This window comes from Pristis pectinata, chromosome 10 (assembly GCF_009764475.1).
Source record: "Pristis pectinata isolate sPriPec2 chromosome 10, sPriPec2.1.pri, whole genome shotgun sequence".
Classification (NCBI taxonomy): Eukaryota; Metazoa; Chordata; class Chondrichthyes; order Rhinopristiformes; family Pristidae; genus Pristis; species Pristis pectinata.
The window spans coordinates 68663934-68683062 of NC_067414.1; the positions used below are offsets into that span (position 1 = coordinate 68663934).

General features: G+C 35.5%; 1 protein-coding gene across 2 annotated transcripts in view; it reads left to right on the plus strand.

Moving 5' to 3' along the window:
- The window catches only part of nbas (NBAS subunit of NRZ tethering complex), a 212344-nt gene that overhangs the window by 9857 nt on the left and 183358 nt on the right, over positions 1 to 19129 (plus strand). For both annotated transcript variants that reach the window (XM_052024299.1, XM_052024300.1), the window contains exons 9-17: positions 1766 to 1864; positions 4203 to 4341; positions 5523 to 5585; positions 7999 to 8127; positions 11054 to 11117; positions 11598 to 11791; positions 12812 to 13066; positions 17715 to 17840; positions 18353 to 18504. In XM_052024299.1, the coding sequence (XP_051880259.1) occupies positions 1766 to 1864; positions 4203 to 4341; positions 5523 to 5585; positions 7999 to 8127; positions 11054 to 11117; positions 11598 to 11791; positions 12812 to 13066; positions 17715 to 17840; positions 18353 to 18504 (1221 nt within the window). The remainder of the gene's footprint in view (positions 1 to 1765; positions 1865 to 4202; positions 4342 to 5522; positions 5586 to 7998; positions 8128 to 11053; positions 11118 to 11597; positions 11792 to 12811; positions 13067 to 17714; positions 17841 to 18352; positions 18505 to 19129) is intronic.

The following is a 19129-nucleotide window of genomic DNA, read 5'->3' on the forward strand; positions in this document are numbered from 1 at the left end:
AATACTTTTTAGGATTGAGAAATTCCTAAATTAGAAATTGAAATGAAAGTAGCTAAACTATTAATCTTTGCAGTTTTTGTCATATTACTTTGTTTTTAAGTAGCCACTAGAGTTTCCTGTTATCAGTAATTATTATGTTGTGGACACAATTAACATCGGTAACATAGGTTATGGATTATCTAATGTTTCTCAATGGAGCGTAAGAAATAGGAGCAGACCATTCAGTCCCATATGTTCTGCCATTCAATAAGAGCATGACTTGCATTTTACTTGGGTGCCACTTTACTGCGCTAATCCCATTTCCTTTGATTCCCTTAATATGGAAAGAAAAAGATTGACTTCTCCTTGAACATACTCAGGAACTGAACAACCTTTCCAAATCACCAGGCCAATTGTTGAAAATGCCAAATATTCATTGCCCTCTGGGTCAAGAAGTTTCCTTCCTTTATCCTGAAAGGTCAACCCCTTATTTTAAAGCTATAACCCTTGATTCTGGACACCCTAGCCAGAGGAAACACCAACTCTATCTGTATCTGCCCTATCAAGCCCTGTAAGGATTTTACAGGTTTCAATAATCTTTCATTCTTTTAAACTCCAGGGACTATAAACCAAGTCTGCTTAATCTTTCCTCGAACAACAAATCTACATTCTTTTGTTGAATCTCACTCTGGTGAACCTTTGCTATACACCTTCAATGACAAGTTTATTCTTCCTTAGACCTGTCTACTATATTCTTGGTGCAGACTCAACAAGGCCTATATAATTAGTGCAAGATATCTGTTATTGTACTCATCCTCTTGCAATAAAGGCTACCGTATTACTTAGCTTGCTGTACTGCATGTTAAATTTTTGTTATTCGTGCAGAAAGACACCCACATTCTTTGAACATCAGCATCTTTCAATTTCTCAGCATTTAATAATTAGTCTGTCGCTCTGTTTTTTTGCCAAAATGGATAAAATAAGATCTTTATTAGTCACATGTACATCGAAACACAGTGAAATGCATTTTTTGCGTAGTGTTCTGGGGGGCAGCCCGCAAGTGTCGCCATGCTTCCGGCGCCAACATAGCATGCCCACAACTTCCTAACCTGTAACATGATCTCACATGTTTCCAATTATATTCCATCTGTCATGTCCTTACTCATCCACTTTAACTTATTTTTATTCCCCTGAAGCTTCTATACATCGTCCTGACAGCCCATGATGTCATTCCAGCTTCGTATCATCAGCAAAGCCGGATGTAATGCACTTGATCCCCTTACCCAGCATCAATCCATTTGGCACCGCTTCCTAATCTGAAAGTGACCTGCTAATTCCTACTCTCTCTTTTCTCTCTGTTAGCGAATCCCTCAGTCTTCACCAATGTATCATCACCACTATTATGCACTTTAATAGAAGCTTGTATGTCATGGGTTTCGTCACAAGACCAATCCATAAGTATTGCTAATCATTGAATTGATTAAATGGAGCAGTCTTATAAACACAAAGAGTTACTTTTTTTTTAACGTAAACTTGAACTGGCAAGCCATAATGTTTGCTGTCTTGTTTAATGGGAATCTAACAGATAAATAACCAAGCTTCATGGCTTTAGGTGTGTTTAAACACCAAGGCTCTCTGAGATACTGGTGTAGTTAGAAGTTGCTACCTGATTTCTTCCTTGATAATTAGGCACTGATTGCCTGTTTATTATTCTTGCTTCAAAATCCATGCAGTTGTTTTGAAACTTCTCCAAAACCTGAAATTCTTGGTTCTTTCTTCTGTGCAGTGTTGGAACCAATCAAAGTTTCCAAGAAAAACACAGCTTCAACTTTAACAACTATTGTTCTCATGGTGTTATTACAGTGATCTACCATTCTGGTCACAGGTAAACTTTTATTTTTTTGGTGGTTGCAGTTTTTGGATGCCAGGAATTGCTCAAGATCCTTAAGATATTGTCCTAGGTATAATTGTCTTCTTCAGCTTCATAAGATTTGCTGCTCATTACACAACATTAAATTCTGTTCACAGCTCTTCAGTTCATGAAACAGTTTGTGCCCTGATGATGCAGGCAATAACTAGCATTTGGGTATGGGCTGAAAGGTAACAGGTGACATTTGCACCATGCAAGTGCCATGCAGAATGTGTATCTGACCTGGTGCGCACAATCAGGTCCCATTGTGTTTTGAGCAGGTAACTGGATAATATTAATGTGTTTATTTTTAAAATATAGATTGTGTGGTGCTGAGATTTTAATTCAGTAGCTTATTGTTTTACATATTAGCTAAAGTGGTGACTTTAAAATGCAATTTTCTCGCCCCATTTTTGATTAACTATGCTAACTTTTTGTATGCTACCCTACTTTGAAGGAATATTTAGAGAATATGTTTGTGTCTGGAACTATGATTGTACTACTGTCTTTTCTCCTTGTTCAAAGCTCTCCATTTAATCAGCTGCTCAAATCAGAGTCTCCAATAAAACATGACTACAGCTGCCTGTCTTTTTATTTACCTTCAACACTTGTTGATTATTCAATTTCCAATGAACATTCCTTTCTGTTGTTTACTTCTGTGACTTATTCTCTTCAAATTCGATTTCTAGTTGTTTGTGGTACTTGTGTGGAGGCGTGGAGGCATGGAGGCATGTAGGCATAGTGTGATCTTGACTTGGCCTTTGGTCAAGTGTAATTGTCTGCATATCCCGAATTTGCTTTGGTCCTGTTACCATGCTTTCTTGTGTTTAGTTGTGACAGTGGACATGATGACAGGGTGAACAAGTATCTGAAAGATGTTATCAGGGTGAAGACTCTTTCCTTCATTTCTGCAATTCTAATCCATGCTGGAATCAGATCCTGTCAAAAATTTCCCCCAGCCGACTTTGCATTTTACTGCTTCCATATAAACCTGGTTTTTACAGTTCCATGCAAATATTCACAGCTGCAGTAAAGCAGTCACGGTAATGGAAATTTGCCCTTATGAAACTCGTAAATCACGACCAAAAAATGTGGGATACGGAATAAAAATACGCTCTTAAGCAATTATGTGGAAAAATAAATAAGAACAAAATTCACTTTCCTTCACCTTTCATTTCTTGATGTGTGTGCAGATGGCACTGTTTTGAATTAAGGAAAATTGTGATGCGGACTGTTTTCTTGGAACTCAACCCTCACCCACCTGCCCACAAGTAACTTGGGGGTTGCCTGTATGCTTTGTCATTTAAGAGTATTATTCTTCATATTTTTGGATAAATACTTGATTAACTTATCTATATAATTTTGCTTTGTTTTTATTTTTAACTTGTTTTTTAAAAGTGCATCAAATGGTTGCTAGTAAGTAAAATTAATTAAATCCTGAAGTATGATAAATGATCTCCTTTGCATAGGGGTGTTTTATTCTGTAAAACTTAATTCTGCAATCTGTTACTGTTTTCCCTTATACTACCTCAATGCACTGTTGTAATGAAATGATCTGTATGGATGGCATGCAAAACAAAACAAAGTTTTTCATTGTACCTTGTTACATGTGACAATAATGAACAGGAAAAATTGATAAACGGTTTATCTTTTTTTTAAGTACTTGGGCAAAACAGACTTATTCAGATAAATTTTTTACACGTTGTGGTGCAGGGCAATTTTTATTTTTGAAGCATTTCAATATAACGTAAACTAAGCAAGTTGTTTACTTTGCTGCTGCAAGGAATCTAGATTCTTATAAAGTGGAGCTCATGAATATGACACAGTGTCAGGAAGTGGAAGAATCAAGGTTGATATTTACCTCCTTCGCTCAAATATTTCAACTGCAACTTCACAGACAGCAAGGGAGGAGAGGGGTTGGAAGTAGTAGAAGAACCTTGAATTAAATTGTTCCATAGACTTGAAATTAGTAGTCCCAGTAGGTGTCTTGAAACCCAGCTGATCAGAATTTTAACAAAACTTCAGCGACCAATGAAACGTTAGTTTATTGTTCCTGTGTGATCTTAATGTAGGGAGGAGAAAGTACCTGAGCAATATAACTTAATAAATGAATAATTTATAACTATTAACAAATCCAAATTTATAGATCTGAAAATGAAAGTTGCTATTGGATACTACATTGAACAAAATTTCAATTTATTTGAAAAGCTTTAAGAATGGATGATTGAGCTAGCAAAATAATAAGTGTTAATGTTTTAGTCTTCTAATTACATGAGTTTTTTAACTCTAATCACTATAATTTATAATAATACAGGCTACTGCTGGTTGGGGGCTATGAAACCAATGAAGAAGGAGTCTCAAAAGCCACGAGTTATGGAATAACTTCCTGGCGGGTTCTTTCTGGTGCACCATACTACAAGCAGGTCACCAACTATGAGGAGGACGTTGGTGCTGTAAGTAGAAAATTGTCTTTATCTGACGTTTTTGTTTTGCATAATCTGTTTTTGTTTGCATTAATAATTGTATGTGAAATAACTGGTTGAACTAATCAGAACTTAGAGAACATTAATTTCCTGTGAATTTAATGGTTGTGATTAAGAACTGTTGATTTTTTTTGCATGCTTGATGCACAGAAATAGTTTTTTTTTTGTATTTGCATCGTTCCTAATCTGTCTCAAACATTCTAAATTCCATTTTAAAGTATTCTTTATACATGAAACCAATGAATATTATTATGTGGGAATACAACGAGGTTGTCATTCCTCACTGCTCTTAGAATCAACTTGCATAGTTCACTCGTGCAATAAAATGCTGAAATTTTGAGATTACTGTCTAGTTTTAACCTTACTCCTTTGTAAGGGTTCATTATAAAAGTACCTTGGTATGGGATACATTATTCACAAACATGCAGCATCATGAAGTTCAAATACTTGCTCCATAACAAATATAACAATTAAATATTCCAGATTTTAAAAAAAATGAACATACTGCTGGCAATCCTCCCTGTGATTACTTCCACAAGGAGGATTTTCCTTGTTGGGAGTCCTTCAGATCAGACAAGTCTTTTGCATCATAAGGGACGTTGCCTACATTAGTGCAAACAAGCCCCTCCCACAAAAAGAGATGCCCAGACCTAGTTCGAAGTGTGAAATTAAGTACTCAGTTTCTGAATATTTTTGAGAATTTCAAAATAATCAAAAAGTTAAATAATGTTAAAAATTCAAGAACTCATAAAATATAAAAAGAAGCCTAAAAAGACTTTGAAACATTTTAAAATAAGCTAAAGTAGCAAGCTATTCAAAAAAAGATTGAAACTTTAATCTTCTAACAATTAATAAAGTATCTAAACTTTTAATAAACTGAGGCTCTCATTGTTGTTTCCTTACATTTCTTTTCTCCTCAGACCTTGTGTAGGATTATTCAATGTATATGAAACATAGATATAGAACATGTACCCTAAGTTTCCTTGCCTCACTGCACTCCCTGCATCTATGGAAGTACGGAAGTTCTGTCACAAATCCACCATTGCACCTAAAACAATTCTTTGTTGCAAAATTTGTTTTCAATGCTTTTATATCATTAAATCATGCTTGTTAAACTTTCAACCAATATGCATCTTGTGCTTTGCTGTCAGTCACAAAGAAGCTTATTACGGATGCTTAATGTTCGAGCCTTCTGGCGACGGCAACCAGAGCAGGTAAGATGTGAAAAATGTGATTGTTTGAACTGCTGAATCAAGGGAATTTCAGTTTTCAGTTAATGCTATTTTAGTGGACTACAAGCTAATCCTTTTGCTGCATGAAAAACATTGATAATAAAAAGGTAACCACCCTTCTCAATTTTCTTTTTTATTCCTCATCCTATTCTTTTCCCAGCATCATGCTCTCTCCTTTGTTCTCTGTACTTCTTTCTCGCCCTTCTCCACTTTTTCTCTCGTTCTCTTACACGTGTGTATGTTTGCATACATGCACAGGCATTCATTTTATTCCATTTAATCTTTCTCTTCTTTCTTTCTGCTTCTCTGTCTTGCTGCATGATTTTTTTTATTCTACTAGGTTTGTTTGCAAGATCGTAGTCTCCCTAAGTTTGGGCCCATTATCAGCACAAATAATCTATTGTGCTGGCTTTGTATATCAAGTTGAAAGGGCTACTGCAGGATAATTTGTCTCATCTGAAGTTGGTCATGTATCAAAAAGAATGGAACAACAAAAATATCTAGTATGATTAGGAAATTATTATTAAGATTCAAAATTGGTTTTGCTGCACTCTTTAAAATCTAAAGCATAAAATATACAGTAAGCATACTAAACCATGAACACATTCATTATATTTGTATCTGTTAATTAGCCACATCTTGCTGGTCTGGTTTCCCTGCCCAGAATTGCAAACCTTGGTATCATGAAGCCTGGCCTGAAGCATCCCAGACTTGAGAGCTGTAGCTTGAATTGAAGTGGAGCTTCCAGTATCATAATGAGGGATATCAACTCCCACAGCTCCCCTAAAAACATCAGCAGCTTTCTGACTGTTAAAGTTGAGGGTCATTTAATAATGATGGTATTTTTTAAATTGTTAAAATTGTAGTAAATATTACAAAATTAAAATGTAAATTCCTGAAAATATGCACAAAACATTAAAACAAACTTAAATCATTATGCTGGGGAATCTTAAATGCTCAGTTCTGCTGCTACTTCTGGTGGTAGAGTGAATTGACAAGTGCAGAATTTTGAATCTGTCAGTCAGTCCAGAACTTGAGTTTGTCACGCATGCTTATCTCATTATCTGTTGAATAGTTGTACAGGGTCTTTTTGGCTGAAGACATTGGTGGATGCAAGCAATTGACATCTGCGTTGTCAGTAAGTTGGAGAGTGCATGAGGGAGTACTTGCCAATTTCTTAACAGTGACCACGTCAGAATAACTGAAACTGACATGAAATTGTGTATTGATACTTTTACCTTGGTTTACTATGAAATTATCAACAACCACTCTGTTCATAATATAGGTTTTCAGCACAGAGCTGCATGTCACTATTAAGGAGTGACACTTCCTGTAGAATTCAGTGACATTAAGTGCACAGTTAAATGCAAAGGTCCAGATTGTAGGTGCTCGATTTGCTTTGCTTCTTCAGAACTTGCATCAAAGGACTCCCCATTAAAACACCTGGAAGAGCATCTTGTTGTCGTACTCGGCCTTGACCATTCCATTGAGAGTAAATATTTAACCTCATGATAAGCCAAACCATGGATTAACCCCAAGCAACAGAACTTTCCTTTCAGAAACGTGAAGTCTTAGTCCTTCAGCTTTTAGTTTCTCCACCTTTAATGTTGAAGATATTAATATTTTAATTAATTTTGACATTTTCTTACTATCCTTTCAGTTGCTTTTTCTTACATCTATCTTTCATCTGCATTTTGCTCCTACACATAATTTGGCATTGAATTTGATATTCTAACTAACTCTTCCTGATTTGGACTATGTTCCTCACAACAAATTCTTTTTAATTGGTTGCAGGTATGTAGTCCCTTGTACAACAAAAAACAGGTTTCATATCTCAGGATGCTACACTGAAACAAATATTTAAATTATTGCATGTTGTAGTCCAAGAGCCCATTAAGTTTGCGGGCAAGAGTGCCTTTTAATCAACGGTGACCGCAAAAGTTGGATCAACATATGCATTTTTGTGCGGTTTCTGTAGTATATACAGTTGGATTAATGTTAATTCCTTTCACTTTTGACAGTGTGATTGGCTTTTAAGGTTCAGATGATTATAGCTTTGGTAACAGAAAGTTTTGTAATACTTAAGGCAACTGTTGACCACCTTTTCATTCAAGTCTTCCAATTTGAAGCTTTAATTGTGACTGAAATCTTGAGGTACTCTAGTTGACCACAATGCAATCGTGATTTGATTATATTTTCTCTAATTAACTTGCTGTCATCAGATTTAAGTTCTGGGTTGCTTTTATAGAATAGAAGCTCAACAGTTTAATAACACTAATAATAGTATTGAGAACATGCTAATACAAAGTAAAAAGTAGATGACTGTTATTGAAAGTTTTGTTGGTGATGTAGTTTACTGTGACAACACTTTGCATCTTGGGCCCCTTTTATCCAGGATGGTGTTTTCAAAATGAGTTTATCTCCTGATGGAACACTCCTGGCAGCCATCCATCTCTCTGGGCAACTGACTTTATGGGAAATTCCTTCTTTAAGGCAGCAGAAAGAATGGAAGCAGGAAATGCAGGTAAAGTTGAATTTTCTTTCAATACAGAGGGGGAAAAATGTAGTTCTATGATTATATTGTTTTTATCTGAAACAATAAATAAATTTGGACTTTCATGTGTGAAAAGAGATGTTCTAAGTTGAGAGATTTTGAATTCGCTTTTATATGAGGCAAATTGTGAAACTGTGTGTCAAACTGAGCTTTATTATTAGGAAATATTCTTTAGTTTTTATCATGGAAAGAAACTGTGGAGCAGAATGAGGCAGATTAAGAGTAACACATCTATATTTTCTTACAGCATGAAAGGAGGTCAAGTTTAAGCCTGGTATCCCATTCCCCTACCAGTTTCCACTACAACTTACTCCCTTCTCCTCCCAGATTCTACTGCTTATCTAAAATTAATTTACTAAACTGCAGGTCTTTGGGATGTGGGAGAAAACTGGAGCATCTAGAGGAAACACAGAGCCACAGAGAGAATGAGCAAACTCCACATAGCAGCAGAGGTCAGGATTGAACCTGGTCACTGAAATTGAGAGACAACAGTCTACCAACTGCACCCTTGTGCTGCATTTTCAAGTTTACAATCATTCATTTTGAGACTAATGTGGTTACAATGACTTTATTGTAATTGAAGTCTAAGTTTGCAACTCCGTCAGAACTGTCTTTGCAATAGTTTACATCATGGCATAATATTACCGTCTCATTGCTGGACAGAAGGCTACTCGGTTATCTCCAGTAAAAAGAATGTGAGACACATACACCCCTTCCCTAGCTTTTCTTGAATTCAGAGGTCTCAACTATTTCGGGATATAAAGTTATGTGAATCAAATTTGCTGAAGACAAATTTCTCTGATAGTGGGGAGGAAGTCATGATGAATCATTTACTTGGCACTTCTGGCTGAAGATGATTGTAAATGCTTCAGTATAGTCTAATTACAGAGGGTAAGGGGTGTGGTGCAGATATCTAAAACAGGCTTCATCTAGCTCTGATTCTGACCCTGGGGACGTAAACCCTTCTTTTATTTTCTGCATACATATATTGTTAATTACCCAGATGGTTGACTGTGGAGTCTCTCTTCATATCAGGTGCGCGAATTTTGCATACAAAGACCTAAATGTACTAACTGACTCTGGTGTCCATTGATTAATTATCTAGAGTCAGTTATATTGTTTCCTTTTTAAACCTTATCTTTTCAACTGAGTTTAACAAGTTCTCTTCTCAGAGCAAGCACCTGCCAATGTCGGTTTCTAATTTTGGCTCAATCCATTCGCGTGCTCTGACTCTATTTTTCCTACTTGTCTCAATTCTTTTACCATCTGAGTTTTGCCATCATTTACATTTGTGGGATCCAAGCCATTATTCCTCAGAGGACAGCTGTATCTTGCACTCCATGTAACTCTGAATGGCAGGCATAACACATTTCTTCACTTTCTAGCTATCCCCACCCATTGGGTCGAATCATACTTGCCTTTGGCTAGTGCATCTGACCATCCATTTGCACTGCTGGACTCACCATTATGTCCAGTAGTGGACTGCTGATGTAAGGGAATGAATGTACTATGCATCAGGCTAGTGAGCTTTTCAGGGCTGGCTGAAACAGAATCCCAGTACATTTGATTGGGGTACTGACTATGATTAAGTAGTTAAACTCTGATAAGTGGTTTATATAATATGAGTGTTTTTAATACATTTTTAGTAGTTAAAGGTATTTTGTTAATAAGTTATATTTTAAATTATTCCAAACCATTTCAGCTTTTTAAATGTCTCTACCTATTGGAGACATTTAAAAATACTCCAAAGGCCTTTGATAATGAGACCTGTCAAAAGGGTATCAGACAATTTCAGGCTTGGGTCCTCGTGGTCCATCACCTGACGCCGAGTCACCACCTGGTTTTGCAAGAATGGCTGCTGAACATTCACTTCTAGGTTGATCAATCCTATAAAATTGCAATAGGCAAGTAGAACTCTGGGAAAACAGTGCACTTGAGCACAGATAGTGGACGGATCGAGAATAATCCAGTCCATTGTTATGCTTGCACAACCGACTGTTATTTTCCCTGTTTGTGCCAAGAACATCAGCTTGTTATTTGAATATTTAGTGGGAGAGCTGGATTATGTTATGTGGGCAGTGATTACATGAGAGTGAATTGACACGTTATCAAGGTTCATATTTTCTTAGAATATTTGTTACAATTTACTTGTATTTATTACAATATACTTGTATATTTTTCAAATATTGGGGAAATACAAAACTGCTTTTAAAAAGAAATCCTTGCAGTTGGCAGAGTTCAGGATAACAATCCCGTTCTATGATTTTTTAAAAAAACCTAAATGGTGCTGGAAATGCACATCAAAACAATCAGCATCAATGAAGAGAAAAATTAGGTTGATATTTCCAGATGAAGGATTCTTGTATGAAATCTTGATCAAGAAATGCATGCAACATTATTTATTTTTTATTTGTATTCAATTGGTGGCATGTGGGTTTCATTCCAAGGTCAGGGCTATTTATTCACAGGACACTTACCATTAACTTTCAGTGAAAAAATCTTTTTTATCATGTTATCTCATATAACTGCTAAAATGTAGAAATACATGGACATTGTTTAACAACGTTGTTTGGAGTTTGTTTATACAGTATATGACACCAATTGACATCATGTACGTTAGTTAATTATCACTGCACACTGGGTTTCCTTCCCTTTGCCCGTAATTAGCACGTTTAATGCAGACCACTTTGTTATTTTATTCTCAGTTTAAACACAACTTTGAAATAATTTAACAACTATCATTTCTAAGTCAATTGCAATGGATTTCTTGCTATCCAAGATTGTAACAAGTTCGATACAAGAGAAAAAATAATACTTAATATTTCTCTTCTAGTATAAATCTTGTCTGTTTTTCTATATGAATAAAATGTTTGTAACTTTCAAATGTTTTTCCCAGGATGGATTTGATGCCATTAATCCTGAGTGGTCAAAATCAGTGGAAAAACGGAGAAAAATGAAGGGTAAGGGTCTGAATGGTGGGGTGATTTCTTTCAAATTTTTGACAATTGATTTTTTAAAAAAAATATTGTTCAACAGTGTGATTCTGGGAGATATTGTTGAAATGATCATTCATATTTTCTTGTCTGTTGTGTTTGTTTTCTATTCTATGAGCACACTAACTTTTCAGTTAAAAAAATCCATGCACTTTTTTGTTTGATGACAAGACTTCAATAAAACTACTTTTTAGTGTGCAGTCAGATTGGCGTATAAATAAAACAAAAGGCAGAATGCTGCAGATGCTGGACACCAGGAAAATTAGAGAAAACGTTAGTAGTACTTAGCTGGTCAGACAACAGTTCCGTTCACAGGATGCCTTGTCTGCCCAGTATTTTCAACATAAAGTTCCTTTTCTTTACTAGATTATTTGAATCTCTTTTAAGCTTATCTTCTTTAATTACCCTAGAAGAACTTGAATTTTTACAGTATCTCTTGTCCTTCAGACAGATCATCATTTTATCCCCTCAATGATGTAAACTGGTGGGCCGATAATTCTGTCATTTTGTCTCGCTGTTCTGGTGCTCTTACTGTTTCCTCTGTGAAAACATTGAAAAACCTGCTTGGACAGTCTTGTGAATGGTTTGAACCTTCACCTCAAGTTACTGCAGCCCATGATGGAAGCTTTATGAGCTTAGAGGTACTGATTACAATTGATTTATGTGGACTCATATTAAAATTGCTTATGTCTATAACTTTAAACATGCAAGTTCTGTCATAAATATTCACTAATTCCCTGTTTTGATTTTTTTTAACTTTTATGTCTTTCATCACGTTTTAATCAACATTTTTATTACTGAATATTTTCAATGGACCTGATTTCTTTTCCTCCCCAACTTTCATAGGATAATTCCTCTCCTAATAAAGAAACAGCTCTTGAGCCTTGATTTTTTACAACCCCTATTCCCCCATCTCCAACTTCTTTCCTACTCAGTATTCTTGACTGCGTTGTGACCTCCTGTATCCTTGTCCACCTTTTCCAGAACACCAGGTATTTGAAAGTCTCCAGTTGGGTTTCTGCCTCTGTAAGAATACCACGATTGCTAGAGTCAAGGAGGATCAGTATACCATCTCATTTTTTCACGACTTGTCTGCAGCTTTTGACTATGCCTTTACCTTTATTGAGATGACGTGATGCTTGCTCGGTTCCATTCTTAGCTATTCAGCCGTAGCCGGTGAATCATCTACTATGGCTTTACTTCCTGCTCTCGTTGTGTTACCTTGCGTGATCCTTAAGGGTCTATCGTTAGCCCCTCCCTTTTCTCATATACATTCTTTCCATTGGTGAGATCATTGAAATCATGTCTGTTTGCAGGGATCCCCAAAGCATATGACTGACTACTGGCAAAGTGAAATATTCTCCACAGACATTCTGGATCTTTGGGAATCGCTTACTTGGAGAGTATTTGTATTTTGCCGCTGAGTGAAGTATCCATCCCATTATGTATATTGAATGGGAAAGATCATTTAATATTTACAAAGGCTGAAACTGTGCTGTTGCTGGAGATATGATCTGTGCATGTGTCAGATCTCCTTTGCTGAATCTTATATCTCTGCTCCCTTGTCACTTGTTGCACAAGTTAGAGTTAGTATTTCATAAGGAGGAGCTGCATGTTAAGGGTCCGCTTGTGTATATATTAAATTTTTTTATACTTTTCAGTGTGAAGTAAAGCTAGCTCTCAAGAGGCATCGGTTGGAAGGTAATTCATTAGATGATGAGGGTGAAGAAGATTCTGACTCTGATGATGAATCCTCTGCCAAAGCTCGATACTTTGGCTATGTAAAGCAGGGCCTGTATTACCTGACAGAAATGGAGCGATTTGCGCCACCTCGAAAACGACCACGAACAATCACAAAAACCTATAGGCTTGTAAGTTTGAGGTCCACAACTCCAGAGGAGCTTTATCAAAGAAAGGTCAGTATAAATTTGAAAAAAGAAATGACCAAGAAAATCATTGAAAATTTATTTGAGATATTAATATCTAATTCACAGCGTTATTGCTGATTGTGCCAGATTAACTTTAGTTGATTTTTCTACTTATTTACAAATGGCATTAAATAACTAATGTGTTAATTAAATATTCCTGGATCACAATGTAATAAATGATATTTTGATGTCCTCAATGAGCAAGAACGAACTAATACATAAACTGAAAATGATGGAGATACTCAGCAGGTCAAGTAAAATATGTGGAAACTGATTCATGGTTCAGGTTAATGACCAATGCTCACTCGCAAAAATTTGTCTTGCGTGTCTTTTGAGGTTTTGGTTTTGTGAGCATCATGACTTTAGATAGCAGTAAACTATCTGTCAGACTTTTTCTTGGACAATGAATTATTAAATGTCTTTATTAATTTCACCCCATTTCATAAGCATGTTTTTGATCTTAAATTTTTTTCCCTGAATACATTCCTATGATCACACTTAAAATGTAATCTCCTTCTATAAATATGTACATTATTAGATCTTTCCACCAGTGGCTTTAGCCTCTGGGTTTTGTATCCCCCTGTGTCTGTTTGGCAGAGAAATTCTTGGTCCATCAGATTTTCCCTGTGTGTTTTGATTTGGCAGTCGCTGGTAGAAGTTTGTAGATATCTTGAATTACAACACCAATACACTATATGTGCAATCGCATTCAGCGATCAGACTTATAGTATAATTCCATTGCAGAGCATACAAAAATGTTTAACACTGTAGAATTTCTTGTCTGTGACTGTGATTCCCTGTGTGTAACTCTTCAGGAAATTAACCGGTAGATAATTAATAGTGTTGTAGAATGTAAACGGGTACATTTTCTAATGTGCAAAGCACAGTTATTGTTGTTGGAATATAAAAATAACAGACATGTCGTCTATACTATAACTCTTTCAATTTAACCTGGTAGTATCCTGTAATTGTACATCAAGTTTGTTTCTTTCATGATTCATTGTAAGTGTTTTGATAAATATTCTTTTTTTTCCATAATATATCACTCTTCTCATGAAGATCTTAACAAAAGTGGTTGCACCTTTTTTATATTTAAAATAAAAAGTCTTTCTCTACCACCTACTCATTGCTGATGGAATCTAGTTGCTAAGCAACTGTAGGAAACCCTTTTAAGTTCTAGTAAATGTCACTTCGATTTAAGGTGTTAAATATGTATTTGATCTCAATACTAGACCTCGCATTTCTGAGTAATTAACCTTTTATGTGAACTTGTTTTTTAATATTAATATTGAAAAGAAGAAGAAATTAATGTACCAAAGGCAAAAGTTTGTTGCAGGTTTGTAATTTTGGGTAAAGCTTTTTGTCATAATCGAAGAAAGGTAAGGCTGACCAGCAAAACAGAAGTATGGTAAAGGGTGCAGGTCCAATATGCTTAATACAAGAATGAAAAGTAGTTGCAGATGAATTAGTAACTGTGAAATAGTTTACTTTTGATGTTGCAGTGGGATTAGAAACGCTGGATTACACAGGACTTGGTGAGCATATGGGCTAAAGCAGAGTAGATTACTATAAAGTGAAAGAAGATTAAAGTGAACACATATGCTATATTCTGTGTATTAATATTAATTCTGTTACCACAGTTGTACATTTCACAGTAAGTTTAAATAAAACATTGATATTGGCCTATATGTTAAATTTACTAACATTCTTGTCATCCATGTTAAATTTAGAATCTGACGCCTGTAAAGTTTTTAAAATCTTTAATCACACTCTATGATCATTTTCTGGGCCTCCAAATTCTTACTAAAGGATGTCATGTGGTATACACATGGAACAAAATAGTAATGGACCTGCTCTAATCTTGTCTAATTCCTATGGAAAAAAAAATTAAGCATAATGATTTCTGAGGAAATAACATTTCCCATTATATTTAATGCCTCCTTTTCCATAGGTTTGCAACAATCTGGGATCTCTGACTTGAGCAATATTTTGCAATCTATATGCATATTAAGAGCAGTACATTAGATTTTATTGTTCAGTGAGGCTTGTGTAATCTAGAGTCCCAAGTATGATTCCCTCCTCCCATTTCTTTCTCATCAATTATTGGAAACAATTTGAATTGTATTACTGTTATGCAACTGTGCATTCCAAAAGTTATGAGATAGTTTATTTATAGTGTGAGAAAAGGGGATGTATTATTTTTATTCCTTTTGCATGAGAATTGCTAACCAATGATTTCATATGAGCTGCAATCTTCCATAAGTGACCTCTTTAGAATGAAATCAACAATGTAATCAGGAATGTTGGGGAAGCAGACTTGTACATCCAAGAAGTTCGAATTTGAGTAGTCTGTCAAGTTTATTCTATTTTTACATTTTGTCTTCCTTCAAACCTCCTTTAGAGTTTTGCCAATAAACAATCAAATTTCTTAAAGCGGGTATTTGTTGTATTTCTTATTATAGTCTGACTTTCTTTTGTTCCAAATGTATACTTCGAGTTCATCTTCATTTTAATAAGGGGGTGATACAACCATTGACATTCACATTCTTTCTTAAAATTATAAATATGGAGGGGACAAATTAAGATATCTGGGATCTCTAGAAGTCGGTAAATTGTCAGCCCTTGATTAAAACATATTTAAATCTTTTAAAAGAAATAAAAGTGCAAATGGCAGAGGGTCTGTGTAAAAATAAAAAAAAATATATGCTGCAAATCTGAAATAAAAAGATAAAATGCTGGAAGCATTCAGCAGATCAGGCAGCAATTGTGGAAAGAGGAAAAGAATGGATGACACTTTGTCAGGCTCTTTAGTATCCTTCCCTAATCCCCTTTGACTACAGGTATAGTGCTGGAGAATTGGAAAGATGGTACTATTGTTTAAAAAGAGTGAAAAGAATGGACAGAATAACCTCAGATTGGTCAGAAGTGATGAGCAAATTACTGGGAAAAGTTCTGAGGGACAACATAAATAATATTTAGGGTGCCAAGGATTAATCAAAGACAGTCAATCGGGATTTGTTAAGAGAATGTTATGGCTGACCATCATAGAATTATTTGAAGAGGTAATGAAGAGGACTTATGTGGTTTTAAGCAAGATGTTTGATAATGTCCAATGTGGCAGATTGATCAAGAAAGTAAAAGCTCATGGAATCCAAGGGAAAATGGCAAATTGGATTTAAAAAGTAGTTTGGTGAGAGAGCACAGGATCAAACTCAACATGATTTTTAGTGACTGGAAGCATGTATGCAGTGGATTAAGTGCTAAACTTCTTTCTTCTCATGGTTTGTATCAATGATTTGGACTCAGTTGTAAGGCCATGAATTGATGTTTTTCAATGAAACTAACATTGGCAGTATGGGTGATAGAATATTCGACTTCACTGTACTTTATGTAGATATCTACTGATTGTGTCCACCCAACCATAAATGAAATTCAATCCAGATAAGTGTGAGCTCATGCATTTGGGGGCGGGGGGTGGTGACCAGACAAGGGAAAACATGATAAATGGCATGAAACTTAGAAGTACAGAGATGCCTGTACATGTTTAAATGTAGCAGGAGAGATAGATATGTTGGTTGTGAAAGCATATTGGATACATGCCTTATTAGCCAAGGCAGGTCAATCTTCGAGCAGTACAGACAGTCATACAGGTAGTCAAACCTCTACAGCATGCATACTGTTTTGGTCACCACACTTCAGAAGGAAGCTAAGCTAAGGTTTTCAGCTCAGGTTCTTTTCTCTGGAATAAAGGAAATTAAGGGGAGATTTAATTGAGCTGTATAAAGTTATGAGAGGTTCCCGGGAGTGTGACCAGGAAGAACCAATCTTCCTTGGCAGAGAGGCCAGTAACTAGAAGGCATTGATTTAAGTAAATTGGCAGAAAGATTATAGAGGAATCGGAAAACACTTTTCACAGGAAGAGTGGTGTGGGCAAAAACTCTGAGCACATCTGAAGGATAACCGGATGAACACTTGATAAATCATTCAAAATTGAATTAGCCGAAGTAGCTCAATTTTTGACCAGTATGGACTGAATAGATTAATTTTCCTGCTGCAGTTTCAATGATGCACAACTCAGGACTTGCTGCAACTTGAAGAATTAAGTGTATCAAATACTAGATAGGACTGAGTGGGGGGGGGGGGGGGGGGGGAGGGGGGGAATGACTTTTTTGATATTCTTCCATGTTCGTGGACATGCTGACAAGGATAACATTTATTGCTTGTGTTTAAATGTTGATTTAACTGAGTAGCTTCCTCAGTCATTTTAGAGGGCAGTTATGAGTCAACTATTTTGCTGCAGATCTGAAATCACATAGAGACTGCTAGGTAAAAGTGGCAGATTTCCTTTCTTGAAGGATAATTGATGTAACAGACAGGCTTTGATAAGAATCTAGTAATCGTATGATCATTGCTGGTAAGAAGTTTGTATTCCTGTTTTCATATGGACTTACTGACTAATTTAAATTGAAGTATTTAAACAAAATGATAATTAATCAAATGTCAAAAATTAAAGAAACACTGAACAAAAAGTAATTACATTGGGCAGAAATGTTTTAGTTCTACATTTTTAAAATATCGTAAATCAGGATATGCATTGTATGTATTTGATTGCTTTTTTTCAACAATATTTCTTCAGATTGACAATGAAGAATATGGTGAAGCTTTGGCTCTTGCTCAAGCCTATGACCTTGACAGTGACCTAGTATATCAAAGACAATGGAGAAAATCACCTGTTAATATCGCTTCTATTCAGGACTACCTGGTAAGTTTTTTGCATGAGACTTAAATGTTTCGGCAGATTACCGAATTTCACATGAATCCAATTTTTGCTTACAAATTTTTAGTTTGATCACAGTCATATCTTTTCAATTTGCATCAGAGTGCCCCTTTTCTTTCTGAAGTGCATTTTGAACCTATTTAAAGTTTGCTTTAATGCACTTTCCTGATACCTTGTTCCATCTGCCAAGAACCTTGTATGTAAGAGTTAAGTTTGAATTCCTCACGTGGTTTTATTTCCCTCTAACAAAGAGTAATACATTTTAATGAGTTATTGCTTGATGGTCATGAGCTTCATCTCTCATAATGAATACTGCAGATGTTACCTCAAAGCTCCAACTCCCACTGATTTCTGATTTGTATTTCCAGTGTTTGTCATTGTCATCAAATGATGCTACTTCAATGTCATTGATTTAAGGCTCTTAATTTGTTTTGCCTTTCTATTTCTGAGCAATTGAACATGTCAGTTTGAAACTGTTATCACTTATCATTTCACAGAGTAAAATTAAGAAACGTTCCTGGGTCCTACACGAATGTGTGGAAAGAGTGCCTGAAAATGTTGATGCAGCCAGAGAGTTGCTTCAATATGGACTGAAAGGCACTGACCTGGAGGCACTTATTGCTATAGGAAAAAGAGAAGATAGAGGCAGGTTTGTCAGTTCATTTTTAGAACTGTATAACTTTCTCCTTCCTATTCCCCACCCATATGTGTTATGTAACCTTTCATTATCTTTAACCTATATTTTCCAGCATGGCTTTACTTTTTGTATTTTTGAAATAGTTATTGGGATTTTGTTTCCTAATATCAATGGGTGAAAATCTCCTATTGTTTCTTTATTTTGCTCTTGATATTGGTTAAAAGCTGGATGAAATTATTTGTATATAGTCAAAGAATTTTGTGGCAAACATATCTTGCTTTGACGTGATTCAATGCTATTTTCTCATTCCCTGCTATTTTTCAATTTTTTTCTTTCATAGCTCTTCATTTTGTTACATATTATAAATATTATTGCAGCTTGCAAAGTAATAAATAATTTTACTGTATTCTATATACCTGTTTTGTTTTAAATTATTTCAAACAGAATTTGTTTTATTTTTACAAATTTACCAATAATTGGGTTGATGTTCACTAGCCAGCATATGCATAACTTAAGATTCAATGCCACAATGGTTTCAATTTAATTATTTGAATCTTATTAGGTAGAAAATGTCATAGATATCTTTACAACACCCATAAAATCTACTGTTTTACTGCAACCCCTGGAAAATATAGGC